Here is a 16,592-nt window from a genome sequence, read left to right on the forward strand (position 1 = left end):
AGAAATGGCCTGTGTGTGCCTGGCTGCCACATTCACTGTCTTGATGCCACATAAACAGTGCCTTTGTTTGTGACTTGGGCTTTAAGAATTAAATAAAAACCGTCTCTATCTTATTAATTTAAAAGTAATTCAAGTTGTTACTATGTAAAGTACTGAAAAGAAGAAAATGTTGACTATCTGAATGAGTATATCTTCAGCTTTAGTTAGGGTATTTCCTCTTGAAAAATCTTCAAAGTTAAATTTAACTACAATTTTTAAGAAATCAATTTTTTCAATTGTTTCTGCTGAAAAAATAAGTTATGAAATAGTGAAAAAAATCTGATTACAGTGCTGTTATATATTCATAGAGGGCTTCCCTGGTAGCTCAGCTGTTAAAGAATCTGTCTGTAATCCAGGAGACCCCGGTGCGATTCCTAGGTCGGGACGATCCCCTGGAGAAGGGATAAGCTACCCACTCCAGTATTCTTGGGTTTCCCTGCTGGCTCAGACAGTAAAGAATCTGCCTGTAATCCGGGAGACCCCAGTTCAATTCCGAGGTCAGGAAGAGCCCCTGGAGAAGGAATAGGCTACACATTCCAGTATTCTTGGGCTTCCTTGCTGGCCCAGATGGTAAAGAATCCACCTGCAATGCGTGATACCTGAGTTTGATCCCTAGGTTGAGAAGCTCCCTTGGAGGAGGTCAAGTCAACCCACTCCAGTATTCTTGCCTGGAGAATCCCCATGGACTGAGGAGCCTGGCAGGCTACAGTCCATGGGGTTGCAAAGAGTCAGACATGACTGAGTGACCAACCATAGCACAGCACATATATTCATAAGTTTCTAATGTGGGTATGTAATTTGATATTTTACAATCTAATTAAGTTACATCAAAAATTTATTCAAGAAACAGTTACAAAGTTAAAAAGGATAAACACTGATCTAAATGGAATCATACAGTATGTATATGTAATATTTTGTATCTGGCTTGCATTTGACCTTGTGAGATTTATCTTTGCTGTGAGTAGTTGCAGTTCAGTTGTTTTCATTATTGGATAGTATTCACACAATGAGCATGTTGCTGTTTAATTTGTTCTTAAAGGACATTTGGATTGTTTTCATATTATGAATAATAACTTAGGAATACTGCTTTGAACATTTTGTACATATTTCTTGGTATCCGTGTTTGTATTTCTTTTGAGTATATGTACTGGAGCAAAATTATTGGAGCTTATAATATGTGTATATTCAGCTGTAGTAGTTAATGCCACATGTGGTTTCAAAATGATTGAACTCTTCTATAAGGAAGGTGAGATGTGTGTTAAAATATCATTATAAGATGAGATGTATGTTAAAATATCACTGTGTTTGTAGATATCTTTGATTCTGCTTGTTTTTTATGTAGTTTGAAGCTATGTCATGTGGTGTGTATATGTGTACATATTTAGAATTTTCCTTCTTCCTACTGAATTGAACCTTTTATCATTACGAATTTATCTGTAGTAGTGCTTTAGTCTTCAGATTCTTTTGTATGAAGGTAGCTGTGCTTTTGGCTAGTGTTTGCATAGTATGTTTTTATCCTTTACTTTTCTGTCTCTTATTTTCTATCTCTTTTGTTTCTAGGCTGTTTCTTGCTGTTCTGAATTTTTTTCTGACTGAATATATTCCATTTAGTTAGTTCTCTGCAGCTGTGTGTAATCTGCTATTAAATTTGTGTTTTTAGTTTTATTGTATTTTTTTTGGTTCAGAATTTTCCATTTTCTGAAGTTCTCATTATTTATTTCCTTGAAAATTAGCCCTAGTTATTTAAAAAATCCATTTGGTTATTTCAGTATCTTATTCCCCTGTTGATACGTTTCCATTCAGTATTGATTTTTTTTCTTTTTTTTACAGTTACATTTTCTTTGTCGCCTGTGTTCTATCTATTTATTTATGACTGTTCTGGGTCTGCATTGCCGCCCATGGGCTCTCCCTGGTTGTGGTGAGGGGGAGCTACTCTGGCTGTGGTGTGCACGCTGCTCATTGTGGTGGTTCCCCTTGTTGCAGAGCACAGGCTCTAGTGTGCACTTCAGACAGTTGTGGTGCACAGCCTTAGTTGCCCTGCAGTATGTAGAATCTTCCTGGACCAAGGATTGAACCTCTGTCCCCTGCATTGGCAGGGGGTTTGTTAACTGCTGGACCACCAGGGAAATCCTGTTCCCTGTGGTTTTTCATTGAATGTTAGAGGTTAGAGATGATTTGAAGTCTCGGAATGTTTTTACTCCACGTATAATTTGCTTCTCGTAGGCTGCTTGGGCCTCTTTCAAGCTTGAATCACCTTAACCCAGACAAGGATGGACTTTTAATTCCTTGGGGTTACTGTTGGTCTGTAGTTTACTTATAGTCTAGATTGTAGTCCTTTGGGCTAACAGCCAAAGCTTGCTTACCTATATGTAGGAGACTCTGGGTTGCAATTTTTGTTAGCTTAACTCAAGAATTCAGTCTGTCAGTTTTTTGTTTATCTGCTAAATCTTTTGACTTCCTCTTCCAGAGTGAAAATCTAGGGTTCTTTTACATTGCTGATAACTTTTTTGTGTGTATTGGTCTTGTAAATCTTCATAAACTCATTAGGTATATAGTGCCCTCAAACTTTTTTAAAAAATTGTATTTTGACAGATTTTCTTGTTCTTATTGGTAGTTTTTTGGTCCCTCTGATTCACATATTCTTAGTCATGAAATTCATTAATAGGAATTGTTGCTTTAACAAAAAAAAGTACTGGCAGATTAAGGAAAGGAGTTGTTTTAAAATCAGCCAGGATATGTTGATAAAACACCCTCATGGTTATAAAAAGATGGCACTAACATGAAAATTGATTTTGTATATCAGTTCTGGGAATATATACTTTCACGGAGTGCTTTCACATACATGAATACATGATTTTGGTGTGTGAGAAATAGCATGCTCCTCCCCCCTTCACCCCCCACTGCTGCCCTTTCAGTCTAGCTATTTTACTTGGCTGATTTTAAAAGATTATTCAGTTATTTTGTTAATTAAAAAGTATTTTTAAAAATTCAAGCACGCACACATAAAAAAAATTTAAGCACAGCTGAAAAGTACTGACAACAAATCATCCAAAAAGTTAAAACCTGAAAATAAGTTGTATTGTTACTTAAGGATCATTTCAGATATTTCTCTCTGTGTATTCACACAGTGATACATTTCTTAAGATTGGTTACTGCATCATAATATAGGAATATATACTTTCACTTCTAAGATAAATACTTTAAAGTGATTTCTTTTTTTTTTGGATTATAGTTATTATCTTATGGTAAACCAATTAATATGATACAGTTTGGAAGATGCTGATCTAATGTGCTTATTAAATTTAGCCATGTCTTCTAATATCTTTTTTTTTTTTTGGATTATAGTTATTATCTTATGGTAAACCAATTAATATGATACAGTTTGGAAGATGCTGATCTAATGTGCTTATTAAATTTAGCCATGTCTTCTAATATCTTTTTTTTTTCCTTTTTTTTTTTCGCCTTGTGTTTGTCACACACATGCCCACTTTCTGTTGTGCTGAGAAAGAGGTGCTGAGTTGTGTGGCAGTTTCTTCCCCACAGTGGAATGCCACAGCTGCTGCCTTTAAGAACAGCTGCAGACCAGTAGCTGTGGAATCTAAATATCTTAAAAGTTAAAAAGAAAAAAAAAAAGCAGAAAACAACCAATCTTGATTAACAATACGTGGCAAAAATACCCATTCAAGAATATTTTATTTTTTGAATTTACTATTATTATTTTTGTCTTAAATCCTTTAGGGACTTGATAGAATGATAACTATTTCATTGACGGTTGTACTTATTTAAGTGTTTATTCTCATCTGCACATTTGTATTTCAGTCTGATTCGGTGACTTTGATGTCACAGTCTAGACAGAGGACATGTAGGCGTAAATATCCAAATTATGGTAGAAGAAATCTTGGACGGCTTGAGTTATCTTCTGGAAATGAATCTTCAAGCTCCATAAGACATGTGAGTTTCATAACTTTAAAACGTATAAAATTATCTTGAATAATAATTTGTCTTAATTCTTTACTTTGAATCTACCTTGAAATTATGTAAAAATAACAGTATTCTATTTTTTATTTTTATCATTATTATTTTTTTTTGTGGGTTTGATCCCTGGGTCAGGCAGATCCCCTGGACTGCAGTATTGTTGTCTGGGAAATGGCTACAGTTCATGGTGCAGCAAAAAGTCTGACATGACTTAGCGACTAAACTAACAACAACAACAAAAAATAAACTAACAACAATAGTATTCTCTAGAGATTAAGATGAAATTTCACATTTTGAATTTCTCTTAACAATTTTGAACAGCATTTGTACCATACCATGTACAGTGTCCAGTGGTTTTAGAATATTAACAAAATTGTGAAATGGGCTAAAGAACTAAACAGACATTTCTCCAAAGAAGACATACAGATGGCTAACAAACACATGAAAAGATGTTCATCATCACTCATTATCAGAGAAATGCAAATCAAAACCACAATGAGGTACCGTTACACACCAGTCAGGATGGCTGCTATCCAAAAGTCTACAAGCAATAAATGCTGGAGAGGGTGTGGAGAAAAGGGAACCCTCTTACACTGTTGGTGGGAATGCAAACTAGTACAGCCGCTATGGAAAACAGTGTGGAGATTCCTTAAAAAACTGGAAATAGAACTGCCATATGACCCAGCAATCCCACTCCTGGGCATACACACCGAGGAAACCAGATCTGAAAGAGACACGTGCACCCTAGTGTTCATCACAGCACTGTTTATAATAGCCAGGACATGGGAGCAACCTAGATGCCCATCAGCAGATGAATGGATAAGAAAGCTATGGTACATATACACAGTGGAATATTACTCAGCCATTAAAACAAATTCATTTGAATCAGTTCTAATGAGATGGATGAAACTGGAGCCCATTATACCGAGTGACGTAAGCCAGAAAGATAAACACCAATACAGTATACTAATGCATATATGTGGAATTTAAAAAGATGGTAATGATAACCCTATATGCAAAACAGAAAAAGAGACACAGATGTACAGAACAGACTTTTGGACTCTGTGGGAGAAGGCAAGGGTGGGATGTTCTGAGAGAATAGCATTGAAACAAGTATACTATCAAGGGTGAAGCAGATCACCAGCCCAGGTTGGATGTGTGAGACAAGTGCTCAGGGCTGGTGCACTGGGAAGACCCAGAGGGATGGGATGGGGAGGGAGGTGGGAGGGGGGATCAGGATGGGGAACACATGTAAATCCATGGCTGATTCATGTCAATGTATGGCAAAAGCCACTACAATATTGTAATTAGCCTCCAACTAATAAAAATAAACGAGAAAAACAAAAACGAAATTGTGCTGTCACCACCACTGTTTAATTTCAAAATATTTTAATCACCTAAGAAGAAACCTTATACCCATTTGCAAGTACTTCCATGGATGGGCTTGTACTCCTTCCAAGCCCCTGGCAGCCACTAATCTTTCTATTCCTGTTAATTTTTGCTTTCTGGACATTTCATTTAATAGACACATACAGAATGATCTTGTGACTGACTTTTTTCACTTAATGCTTTCAGGGCTGATTCCATGTATAAGCAGGACTTCATTCTTTTTCATTGCCCTATATTCTATTATAGGAATAGACTGCCATTTGTTTACCCACTCATCAGCTAGTGGGCATTTGTATTATTTCTACTTAAAAGAAAAAAAAGTTTTGGCTGCACTGGTTCTTTGCTGCTATGCACAGGCTTTCCCTTGTTGGGGAGAGCAGGGCCTACTCTTCGTGTGGTGTGTGGGATTCTCGTTGCGGTGGCTTCTCTTGTTGTGCAGCACAGGCTCCAGGTGCATGGCTTAGATGACCCATGGCATGTGGAATCGTCCTGCACCAGGGATTGAACTGGTATCCTCTGCAGATACTTAACCACTGGACCTCCAGGGAAGTTCTGTTTCTACTTTTTGACTGTGGTGAATATTGCTGCTTATTAACATTTATGTACAGGGTTTTGTTAGGACATAAGTTTACATTTTGGTTTATATCTAGTAGTCAATTTGCTGGGTCATATTGTAACTTTGTAGTTAACCTTTTGAGGAGTTGCTAGACTGTTTTCCAAAGTGGCTGAATTTTATATTCCCAGTCAGTGGTGTATGAAGTTTCCAGTTTCTTCACATCCTTGTCCATAGTTGTTATTTAGTTAGTGGGCAGGTAGTGACTTGACAGTATAAAACTCATAGGCAGGATAGATCCAGGATTTTGGGGGTTTGAATCTTGTTTAATTTAGGGACATCCTTTAGAAAAAGTTACAAGTAGACACAAGGCCTTGATAGACAAGTTAAATTGAAAACCTCTGAAACTTAAGTTTCATTGGCTTTGTCTTAACCCTGCCTTTGTCTACAGAAGTGTTTTGAGAGTTAACTGAGACAAAACATGTAAAATTTTTTCACAGAATGTGTGGTTTCCGGGTAGTAGATTTTAATAGTTTATTATTACTGTGACTTTTTTAGAAGTCTATTTTGAACATAAAAAGCAGACTTCTGTTCAGTTGATCTAGATTGGTAGGCCTAGGAATCTGTACTCCTTGAATGGCATTGGGCTCCCATTTTGAGAAACATTTTTTTTTTAGAATATGTTTACTTTGCATTTTCAAATGAAGTGAGCAAAGTTGATATTTTCTTTTAGTTTTGTTTCTCCTTGGCATTTTCATTATCTGTTATGATGCACTTAATGGCTGTTACAGGAAAAGGTTGTGTCTCAGTTTAAAAGTACCTGCTTCGGGGGACTTCCCTGGTAGTCCAGTGATTAAGAATATGCCTACCTATTGCAAGAGACACAGGTTTGATCCCTGGTCTGGGAACTAAGATCCCACATGCCTTGGGGCAGCTAAGCCTATGAGCTATATAACTGCTGAAACAAGAGTGCCTAGAGCCCGTGGTCTGCAACAGGAGAAGCCACCACAATGAAAAGCCTGTGCGCTGCGACTGGAGAGTAGCCTCTGCTCGCCACAACTAGAGAAAGCCTGCTTGCACCCCCTGCAACGAAGACCCAGTACAGCTGAAAACAAAACAAAACAAAAAAAAATACCTGCTTAGCAGCAAAGACCAGCAGTTAAAGTAGACTGCAGCTTTTAGGGTTGTGGAAATCAGTCGTTTGTTCCCCTTTCTTCCTTTAAAGACTTTATATGTTAGAGTAGTTTCAGGTTTAAAAAAAATTACATAGGTCCCATATATGGTTTCTCTTTCCTGTTAATGACATCTTGATTTAGTATAGTACACTTGCTGCAACTGATGAACCAGTTTTATACATTATCATTAACTAAATTCTGTAGTTTACATTAGGGATCACTGTGCTGTATGGGGTGTGACAGATGCATAATGTTTGGTATCTACCATAAGATACAGAATAGTTCCATTGTCTTCAACCCCGTTCTGTTGTACTTAATCATCACTTTCTTTGTCTTCTTGAGCATGGGCACCATTGATCTTTTTACCATTTCCATAGTTTTGACTTTTCTAAAATGTTAAATAGTTGGATCAAAAAGTATGTGGCCTTTTCACATTGACCCCTTTTTAGTAATGTGAGTTTAATTTTCCTCTCTGATCAGTTTCTTTTTAGCTCTGTAAGAAATTGCCAATCTCTTACCCAGAGTGGCTGTGTTACATTTTATATTCTGATCACCAGGGAATGAAAGTTCCTGTGCTCCACATCTTTGTTAAGATATTATTTCTTCCCACCTTCATCTATAGATGAACACAGTCCCAGTCAAAGTCCCAGCAAGTTAATATTGTGGATATTGGCAAAGAGATTCTGAGGTTTGTTTGGAGGGGAAAAAAAAACACCTAGAATAACTAACAATACTGAAGAGCAACAAAAGGACAGGATTGATAGCTACTACCTGACTTTAAGATTTAGTATAAATAATCTACAGTTTTTAAGACAGCATGGTACTGGTGAAAGAATAGACAAATAGATCAGTGGAACAGAATAACAAACCCAGAAATAGACCAGTACAGATAGGCTCAATTAGCGTTTGACAGAGGAGCAAAGACCACTCAATGAACAAGGCATAGTCTTTTCAACAAGTGGTATGGAACAACTGGATAGCCACATGCAAAAGAAAAAAAAAATCTAGACACAGTTTCACAAAAATTAACTCCAAATTATCATAATGTAAATGTAATAGAAAATCATAAAATTTCTAAAAGATATAAAAATCTAGATGACCTTGGGTGTGATGAATTTTAGATACAATTCCAATGCCGTGATCCATGAAAGAAAAACCTGACAATAGAAAAGCCTGAAAAATACTGTTAGGAGAATGAAAAGACAAGCCACAGACTGGGAGAAGATGTTTATAAAACTCGTATCGGATAAAGGACTTGAATTCTTAAAATTCAAGAAAAAGCTAATCAAATTTAAGAATCGACAAAAGATCCAATGGGCACTTTGTTAAAGAAGATATACAGATAGCACATAAGCATTCTAAAAGGTGCTCAACATCATATGTCATTAGAGAACTGAGAGTGTACGAGATGCTACTGCCCACGTCTTAACACTGACTTGAGTCCGAAACACTGAGAATGTTTACATTATCTTATTAACTTTGCTCAGAGAATGGTCTCTTATATCAGTTTTTTATTTGTTAATAGTAGTAGTGTTAAGTCTCACAGATATTTTCTCTTGCCTAATTCCTTGATAAGAAAAGGGATGTAGTAAAGACACTTGCTTTTTGTTTTAAGTTTACCTAATTATATTTTATTACCTGGTTAGAAGGACTGTGTGGTTTCTCTTGAGTTGTGTTATTTAAAGTTGGAGATCAAGATTTTCATTTTTCTCCTTCCGCAAATCAGGAGACTTCTTGTGATCAGAGTGAAGGTTCTTGTTCTTCTGAAGAAGAAGAATGGAAAAGTGATAGAAGAAGTGAAAGTGACAGTGAAAGTTCAAGGTACCTGTTTTTACTTGTTTTAAACTTTTAAGCGTTTTAGTCATAACCTTGAATGGAATCATACTTGAGTGACATTCAAGATGTAAGAGCTTCCATCTACTGGGTTTTTAATACATTTAAAAGGAGAAAAAACCTGGATTAACAGCTATTTCTATAGAGAATATTTTGGGTATTTTGTTTGACTATAAAACGTGTGAGCCAAAGTGTAAATATGTGTACTCAAAATAGCAATTTAGCCTTGGGCTATGTTCATAAAGAGGAATATCCAAAGTCTGTATGGTAAAATCACTGTTAAATTTATTATTAGTTATTGCATATGTTGATGGAAATTCAGTTAATTAATCAAGAAGAAAAAGGGAATATTAACCAATCAAGCCAAACTAAGGATTATAACCAGGAGGCAGATTCACAGGAAGCTCTGAGAACTGTTGGGCCTGTTGGAAGCTGAAGGCACAGTCACGTGCAATTTCAAGATAAAAGATGGTCCATTGGGATGACATTCTGCTGTTTTACGTAAATCTCGCCAAGGATACGTAGTCTAGGTCAGCTTGTACAAAGTGAGCACTAAGTACGTGTGACCCCTCCAGAGCTGGGAAAGCAGGTTATTCTTTTAAGAAGTTAAATTGCTAACGTCAGAATAAAGGAGAAAAAAGAATCTCTACTATTGAGCAGGCACTCCTGTCTGTGAGCGACTCTGGCTAACATACAATGCTGACGCCCACTGCTCATTAGGGAGGAAGGCCCAAATGGACGCACATAGAGAATTTTATGTTGAATTTTCCTTGCCCTGCCTTAAAATATAAACATTATTTTATCATACATACTAGCTTTTGTTTAGTTTTGGTATCCAAATTCATGGAAATGAAGGTGTTAGTATCTGTTCCTCATCTTGATAAAATGTCAACTTTCTTGGCCGATGCTCAAACCAGAAACCCAAACGTCATTCTCTCTTCGTAATTATTTCTGTCACCATGTCTAGAAGATTGTCTCTCCTAAATACAACTCAGAGTATTTTTGTTTCCATTGATACTTTGCTTTACAGACTACTATTATCGTACTCCTGGCTTCTTTTCTTGTCTTCTTTTATTCCATTAGGCTTAGGAGCTGGAGTGATTTCTAGGACACTTGTCTAGTTTTGTTTGTTGTAGTCTCTCAGTCGTGTCCAACTTTTTGTGACCGCATGGACTGCAGCATCCCAGGCTTCCCTGTCCTTCGATGGTGAAGGACATCCTGGAGTTTGCTCAAACCCATGTCCATCGAGTCGGTGATGCCATCCAACCATCTCATCCTCTGTCACCCCCTTCTCTTGCTGCCTTCAATCTTTACCAGCATCAGGGGCTTCTCCAGTGAGTGGGCTCTTCACATTAGGTTGCTAATGTATTGGAACTTCAGCTTCAGCATTAGTTCTTCCAGTCAGTATTCAGGGTTGATTTCCTTTAGGATTGATTGGTTTGATCTCCTTGCAGTCCAAGGGACTCTTGGACAGAGTCTTCTCTAGAAGAGTCTTCTCTAGCACCACAGTTTGAAGGCATCAGTTCTTTAGTGCTTGGTCTTTTTTATGTAATTTTAGTTGGAAATATACAGAACATGAAATTGATCATTGTAACTGTTTTTAACTGTACAGTTCAGTAGTGTTAAGTACATTGACAGTGTTGTGCATCCAGTCTCCAGAGCTCATTTCGCCTTGCAATACTGAGACATACATCCACTGAACAGCAATTCATTACTCCACCCCACCTGCCCTGGCAACCACCACCCTTGCCTTTCTGTCTCTGTATTCATTATGTTTGAATTCAACTTATCGTGAATTTTATTATATAAAGCACATGCTCTTAAGATTTTTAAAACAGCTCTTTTTATAGTGTAAAAGATAATGCAGAAATAACATTTGTAGTGAATAGCTTTTGGATATGGGTTTTATGGAGCCTGGGAGGTATGTGGTTGGGTTACGATGGCCCCAATAGAGGGTCTTTGTCCTCTTCTGTGTTTGCTAAAGCTGGCAGTGTGGTAGGGGGTAGTTTTCAAGATTAAGTTCCCTATTTGACTCTGCTTTTGCTCCAGAGTAGGCAAAGACTTGTCCCTCTCTGGGATCTTTTCTCCTATCAGGGAGAATCCCCTTCTTGGCAAGAATCTGTGCCCACTTAGAGCTTTCTGTTTGGTATGGCTCTGCTTTCCTTGTGCTTCTCAATATACTCACTGACGGGTCTGTCATTCCAGTTAACTTTTCTAGTACATTTCTGAGCTTCCTGCAGTTTAGGGAAAGTGCTGCTTTTCTGTGGGGTCTCTACTGTTTTCATAACTACATTTCATTTTTGGAAGGGGGAATTATTAGTTGGCTCTTGATGTTGTCTTCTGTAAAGTCTCATCCAAATTATACTTAAAAACATTTACTCAGGCTTAAATCCTTTTCTAATTTCCAGTGTCAGTGAACGTTGTTGTCTTTGCATGATCTTTGGTCACATCGGTATTCATTGATAGGGTAGTTGAATCTTCCAAGGCTCTTTTCTTTCCTCCTTGTTGTCTCCATCTCTCTTAAGATTGTAGGATTAATTTGCTATTCAGGCTTAGATTCTGGTTCCATACAACTTACAACTTTTCCTTTTCCAGTGACTCTTCCTCTAGGTATTCTGATTGGACAGCTGATGCAGGCATCCACCTGCAGCCTCCTTTACGAACATCATCTCGTCGACGAATTACTCGATTTTGCAGCAGTTCAGAGGATGAAATGTCTGCTGAGAATTTATCTCCTCCAAAAAGGAGACGAAAGAGAAAGAAAGAAAATAAGCCTAAAAAAGAGGTATGAAAGTATATCCTTAAAAATAACATCTATCTACACTTTCATAGTTTATATTATGTCCATGTTTAGAAATTGGATATCTTTGGGAGTTTGGAGCCTTCATTATTATTATTATTATTTTGACTCATAATGTATCATCAGGAGTCAAATGTAAAATACAAACAAACTTACTTTTGGAAAAGCTTCTTTATTATTAAAACTATCTAATCTGCTCTTAATTGAACTTGGTACTTAACACCTTTTTGAATCTGTAACTTCAGAGGGAAAGATCTGTTTTGCTCAGAACCCCACCATAACTTTTACTTCTCCTGTCAATTTCAACACCAGAAGTATGCTTCCAGGCATTTTAAGGGCCTTCTTGTTTTGTCTGCTATGTCACGTTTCCCGTTGTTGTTTGACGTGTTCTGTCTTAGTACTGTTTTCCTAATTGTAACATCCCCGTACCTCGTTACACATACAGTGCATGTGCTCCAGTTGAATATTTAAAGATGCTGTGTCTTTGTATTTAGTTATCTTTTGCTGTATAACAGATCAACAAACATGTATTATTTCATGTTTTAATGAATCAGGAATTTGGAAACTGATTAGCTGATTTTTGACTCATGAGGGTGCAGTCATCATATTGGCGTGGGTCACAGTGTTGTGAAGTCTTGACCAGAGGTGGATCTTTGAAGCTTGTTCATGGAGTAGTTGGCTGGTGGCCTCAGTTCCTCACCACATGGGTCGCTCCATAGAGCTGCTTGAGTGTCTTCTTAACTTGGTAGCAGATTGTCCCCAGAGCAAATGGAACGAAAATTAAACAAGGGCTAAACCTTTTATGACCTAGGCTTAGAAGTTGCCCATTGTTACTTATGCTTTTTTCTCTTTGTTAAAAGGAGTTGGAGCCCATACTCCAGTGGAGGAGACTTGGGCTCCACCTGCTAAAGAGGAAAGGAGGAGTATCAGAATTTGTGGTTCTGGTTTAAAATTACCAGTCTCTTTTTTAAAAAATTTTTCTTCCATTATGGTTTATCACAGCATATTGAATATAGTCCTCTGTGCTATACAGTAGACCTGTTGTTTATCCATCCTGTATGTAATAGCTTGCCTCCAGCAGCCCCAGACTCCCAGCCAATCCCTCTCCCACCTCCCTTCCCCTTGAGAGCCACAAGTCTGTTATCTGCCTGTGAATCTGTTTCTGTTTTATAAAAGTGCATTAGTGTTATCTTTTAAATTCCACATGTAAGTGAACTCATGTAAAATTAGCAGTCTCAAAACCTCAAATCTAGAGGAGACTGCCTGAGATAATTAGTCTGTGGTAAAATTCACTGTGGAGTCTTGGCAAAGCATGTGTGTTAAAGAGGGTTGTTGAAGAGGGTTTACTTGGAAATAAGCCCCACTTCATAGGATGTAAGGTGAGTGCTATGAAGAATCTGTTAGAAATTCAGGAGAAAGTGCTCAGTAGATTTACAATGCTTATACAACTGATAATGTTCCTGTGTGTGTATGAACCAAATATATATGCTATTAGAAAGTAATCATTAGGTGACATGCTTATAAAACAGCCAAAGTATTTTGTTTTCAATTAAACAGTGCATGCTGCCACTTTCTAGCCTATGAAACTTTGTACTCTTCCCCTTGGCAGAATTTGCGGAGGATGACTCAGACAGAGCTTGCAGACGTGGAACATTTATATGAATTTCATCCTCCAGTTTGGATAACTGACACCACACTTCGAAAATCTCCTTTTGTTCCTCAAATGGGTGATGAGGTGAGAGTTAAAGAGTTTAAAAATATGAATATGGATCATAAAATTAATATTACTCTTAGGTTTTTATTTTTAAATGTCTATTTCCCTTTTGTAGGTAATATATTTTCGACAGGGTCATGAAGCTTATATTGAGGCTGTCAGAAGAAATAACATTTATGAACTGAACCCTAACAAGGAGCCATGGAGAAAAATGGATCTTAGGGTAAGATGATGGCATTATGAAATCTTTTTTTTTTTTTTTTTTTAAATTTTTTTATTAGTTGGAGGCTAATTACTTCACAACATTTCAGTGGGTTTTGTCATACATTGATATGAATCAGCCATAGATTTACACTTATTCCCCATCCCGATCCCCTCTTCCACCTCCCTCTCCACCCGATTCCTCTGGGTCTTCCCAGTGTACCAGGCCCGAGCACTTGTCTCATGCATCCCACCTGGGCTAGTGATCTGTTTCACCATAAATAGTATACAAGCTGTTCTTTTGAAACATCCCACCCTCACCTTCTCCCACAGAGTTCAAAAGTCTGTTCTGTATTTCTGTGTCTCTTTTTCTGTTTTGCATATAGGGTTATCGTTACCATCTTTCTAAATTCCATATATATGTGTTAGTATGCTGTAATGTTCTTTATCTTTCTGGCTTACTTCACTCTGTATAAGGGGCTCCAGTTTCAAATGACCCAATCAAAAAATGGGCCAGAGAACTAAACAGACATTTCTCCAAAGAAGACATACAGATGGCTAACAAACACATGAAAAGGTGCTCAACATCACTCATTATTAGAGAAATGCAAATCAAAACCACAATGAGGTACCATTACACACCAGTCAGGATGGCTGCTATCCAAAAGTCTACAAGCAATAAATGCTGGAGAGGGTGTGGAGAAAAGGGAACCCTCTTACACTGTTGGTGGGAATGCAAACTAGTACAGCCGCTATGGAAAACAGTGTGGAGATTCCTTAAAAAACTGGAAATAGAACTGCCATATGACCCAGCAATCCCACTTCTGGGCATACACACTGAGGAAACCAGATCTGAAAGAGACACGTGCACCCCAATGTTCATCGCAGCACTGTTTATAATAGCCAGGACATGGAAGCAACCTAGATGCCCATCAGCAGATGAATGGATAAGGAAGCTGTGGTACATATACACCATGGCATTATGAAATCTTAAACATTTAGCACGTTCATATGTAGTTATTTATAAATCCATTTAAGAGACACTCTGGAGGCATGCCATATTACTATCTTTCCATTAATTTCCACCTTAACATTTTTGCTGTTAACCTGCTAAGCATTAAGGTCTAGTCAGAAGACATGCTTATTGGTGGACACTCTGTATACTGCTAGAAGGCATCTTGACTATATTACCATTAATTTTAAAATGCTTGTACCCAGGACAGATTTTGAAAAGAAGTGCAAGTCTCCAAAAAGCAAACAAAAAAATTCGTAAAAAAGTTTCAATGACACACATAAAGTACAGGAAAAACTTTAGCTTCCCTGTACTTTGTATACATATTTTTAACATTTAAAGAAAAATACCATGTTCTAACAAGTAGCAGCAAAGGTTTTGGTTTATTAATAGTTATTCAACTTGGTGATAAAGGTGCAAGAAACAAGTCCAGGCTCCCTAGAGGATATCTTGGTAATTAGAATTAAAACTGAAAATATTTACATCTTTAAAATAGTGATTTTACTTTTGGTAATTTAGGAAACAACCAAAAGTGCATACAAATTTATGAGCAAGGTAATTCCATATCACTGTTTATAAAAACCAAAAATTAGTAAAAAATCCAAATATCCCACAATACCCAATGAACCAAATCATGATATGTTTCTATATTTGGTTACTATGTAGAGCCCACCATGTAACTGAAAGTTGTAAAGTATTTGTTAAATGAATGTTGCATTTTCATAATGTACCAGTATGAGGAAAAAGGGGATGTGAAATTACAGTTTTAGTTACAAAAAAATTTTAAAGGCATGGGGTCAACCACAATAAATACAAATGTCAGTGGTGATTAAATGTAGAATAGTTTTATAGGTAATTTTTATTTTTTATGCTTCATATTTTTGAATACTTTGATTAACTGTGGAAGGTGAAAAAACTGCTTCTGTGCAATTAGCTTTAGATACATTGAGATGTATGTCTCTTTTACTTACTACTGTGTACCTGAGGACAGTTGATTCTCATTTTTCATGAATTTTTCTTTGCAGCTTGCCTATTCACTGTATACCATTTGTAACACCAGAATCAATATTCAACATACTTTCTAGTCATTTTGGAGACATGCATAGCTTGGCAAAAATTTGATTTGCCCTCCTAACGTTTTTCTTAGCTGGGGTTGAACAAGATGAGCTGCTTTTGAGCTCTCATGTTGTAAATAAGTGTTCTTTTCATTTTATTCATTGCCACATTAAATTTTTTCACGTTTTTGTGCTTTTTTGTTGGTGACTTGCTGTTTAAAATGGTCCCCAAACATAGTGCTCAAGTACTGTCTTGTGTTACTGAAAACAAGAAAGTGATGATGTACCTTATGTAGAAGGTCTGTGTTAGATTAGCTTCACTGAGACATGAGTCATAGTGTGCTGTTGGCTTTGAGTCCAGTGTTAATGACTCAGCACATATATTAAAGGAGGTTTTTTAACACCGAGATTCATATTACACAAGATACTATATTAATTAGGTGACTGAAATGTTGTGACTTGTAGCAACCTGAGCTTGTTTTTCCTTCAGAAGCAGTGGTTCAGTATTTACTGTGAACTCACTGATGCCCTGTTTTAGGTGGCCCTGTAGAATAATAAGAATGCTGCAGATAATGAGAATCAACTGCACTTTCAGCATTTTGGCATATTATAACTATAACGTTTTGTGCAGTGAATAAGTGGATGAATGATCTCCTACTGTTAGCGTTAAGGAAGCAGATATTGGGAGAAGTCTCATTAATGAGTAGGATGCTCTCTGACAATAGGAACCTCTCCTGTTGCCTTACTTACCCCAACTGCCTGGAGTAGGTCACAACACACAGTAGATTTTCATATAAACAAGTATTTATGGCAATGTATCAGGTTGAAATTTAATATCAAATTTTT

At 37.0% G+C, this 16,592-nt stretch overlaps 1 protein-coding gene and 1 non-coding gene across 2 annotated transcripts in view; one reads left to right on the forward strand and one right to left on the reverse strand.

Moving 5' to 3' along the window:
• Positions 1 to 16,592, forward strand: part of BRWD1 (bromodomain and WD repeat domain containing 1) — a 124,709-nt gene that overhangs the window by 60,150 nt on the left and 47,967 nt on the right. The window contains exons 21-25 of the mRNA XM_043874485.1: positions 3,859 to 3,990; positions 8,858 to 8,952; positions 11,560 to 11,749; positions 13,374 to 13,499; positions 13,594 to 13,701. Of these exons, the coding sequence (XP_043730420.1) occupies positions 3,859 to 3,990; positions 8,858 to 8,952; positions 11,560 to 11,749; positions 13,374 to 13,499; positions 13,594 to 13,701 (651 nt within the window). The remainder of the gene's footprint in view (positions 1 to 3,858; positions 3,991 to 8,857; positions 8,953 to 11,559; positions 11,750 to 13,373; positions 13,500 to 13,593; positions 13,702 to 16,592) is intronic.
• LOC122676259 lies at positions 3,503 to 3,636 on the reverse strand. The gene has a single exon (XR_006335529.1). It is a non-coding gene; the product is annotated as a small nucleolar RNA SNORA41 (small nucleolar RNA).

This window comes from Cervus elaphus, chromosome 19 (genome assembly GCF_910594005.1).
Source record: "Cervus elaphus chromosome 19, mCerEla1.1, whole genome shotgun sequence".
NCBI lineage: Eukaryota > Metazoa > Chordata > Mammalia > Artiodactyla > Cervidae > Cervus > Cervus elaphus.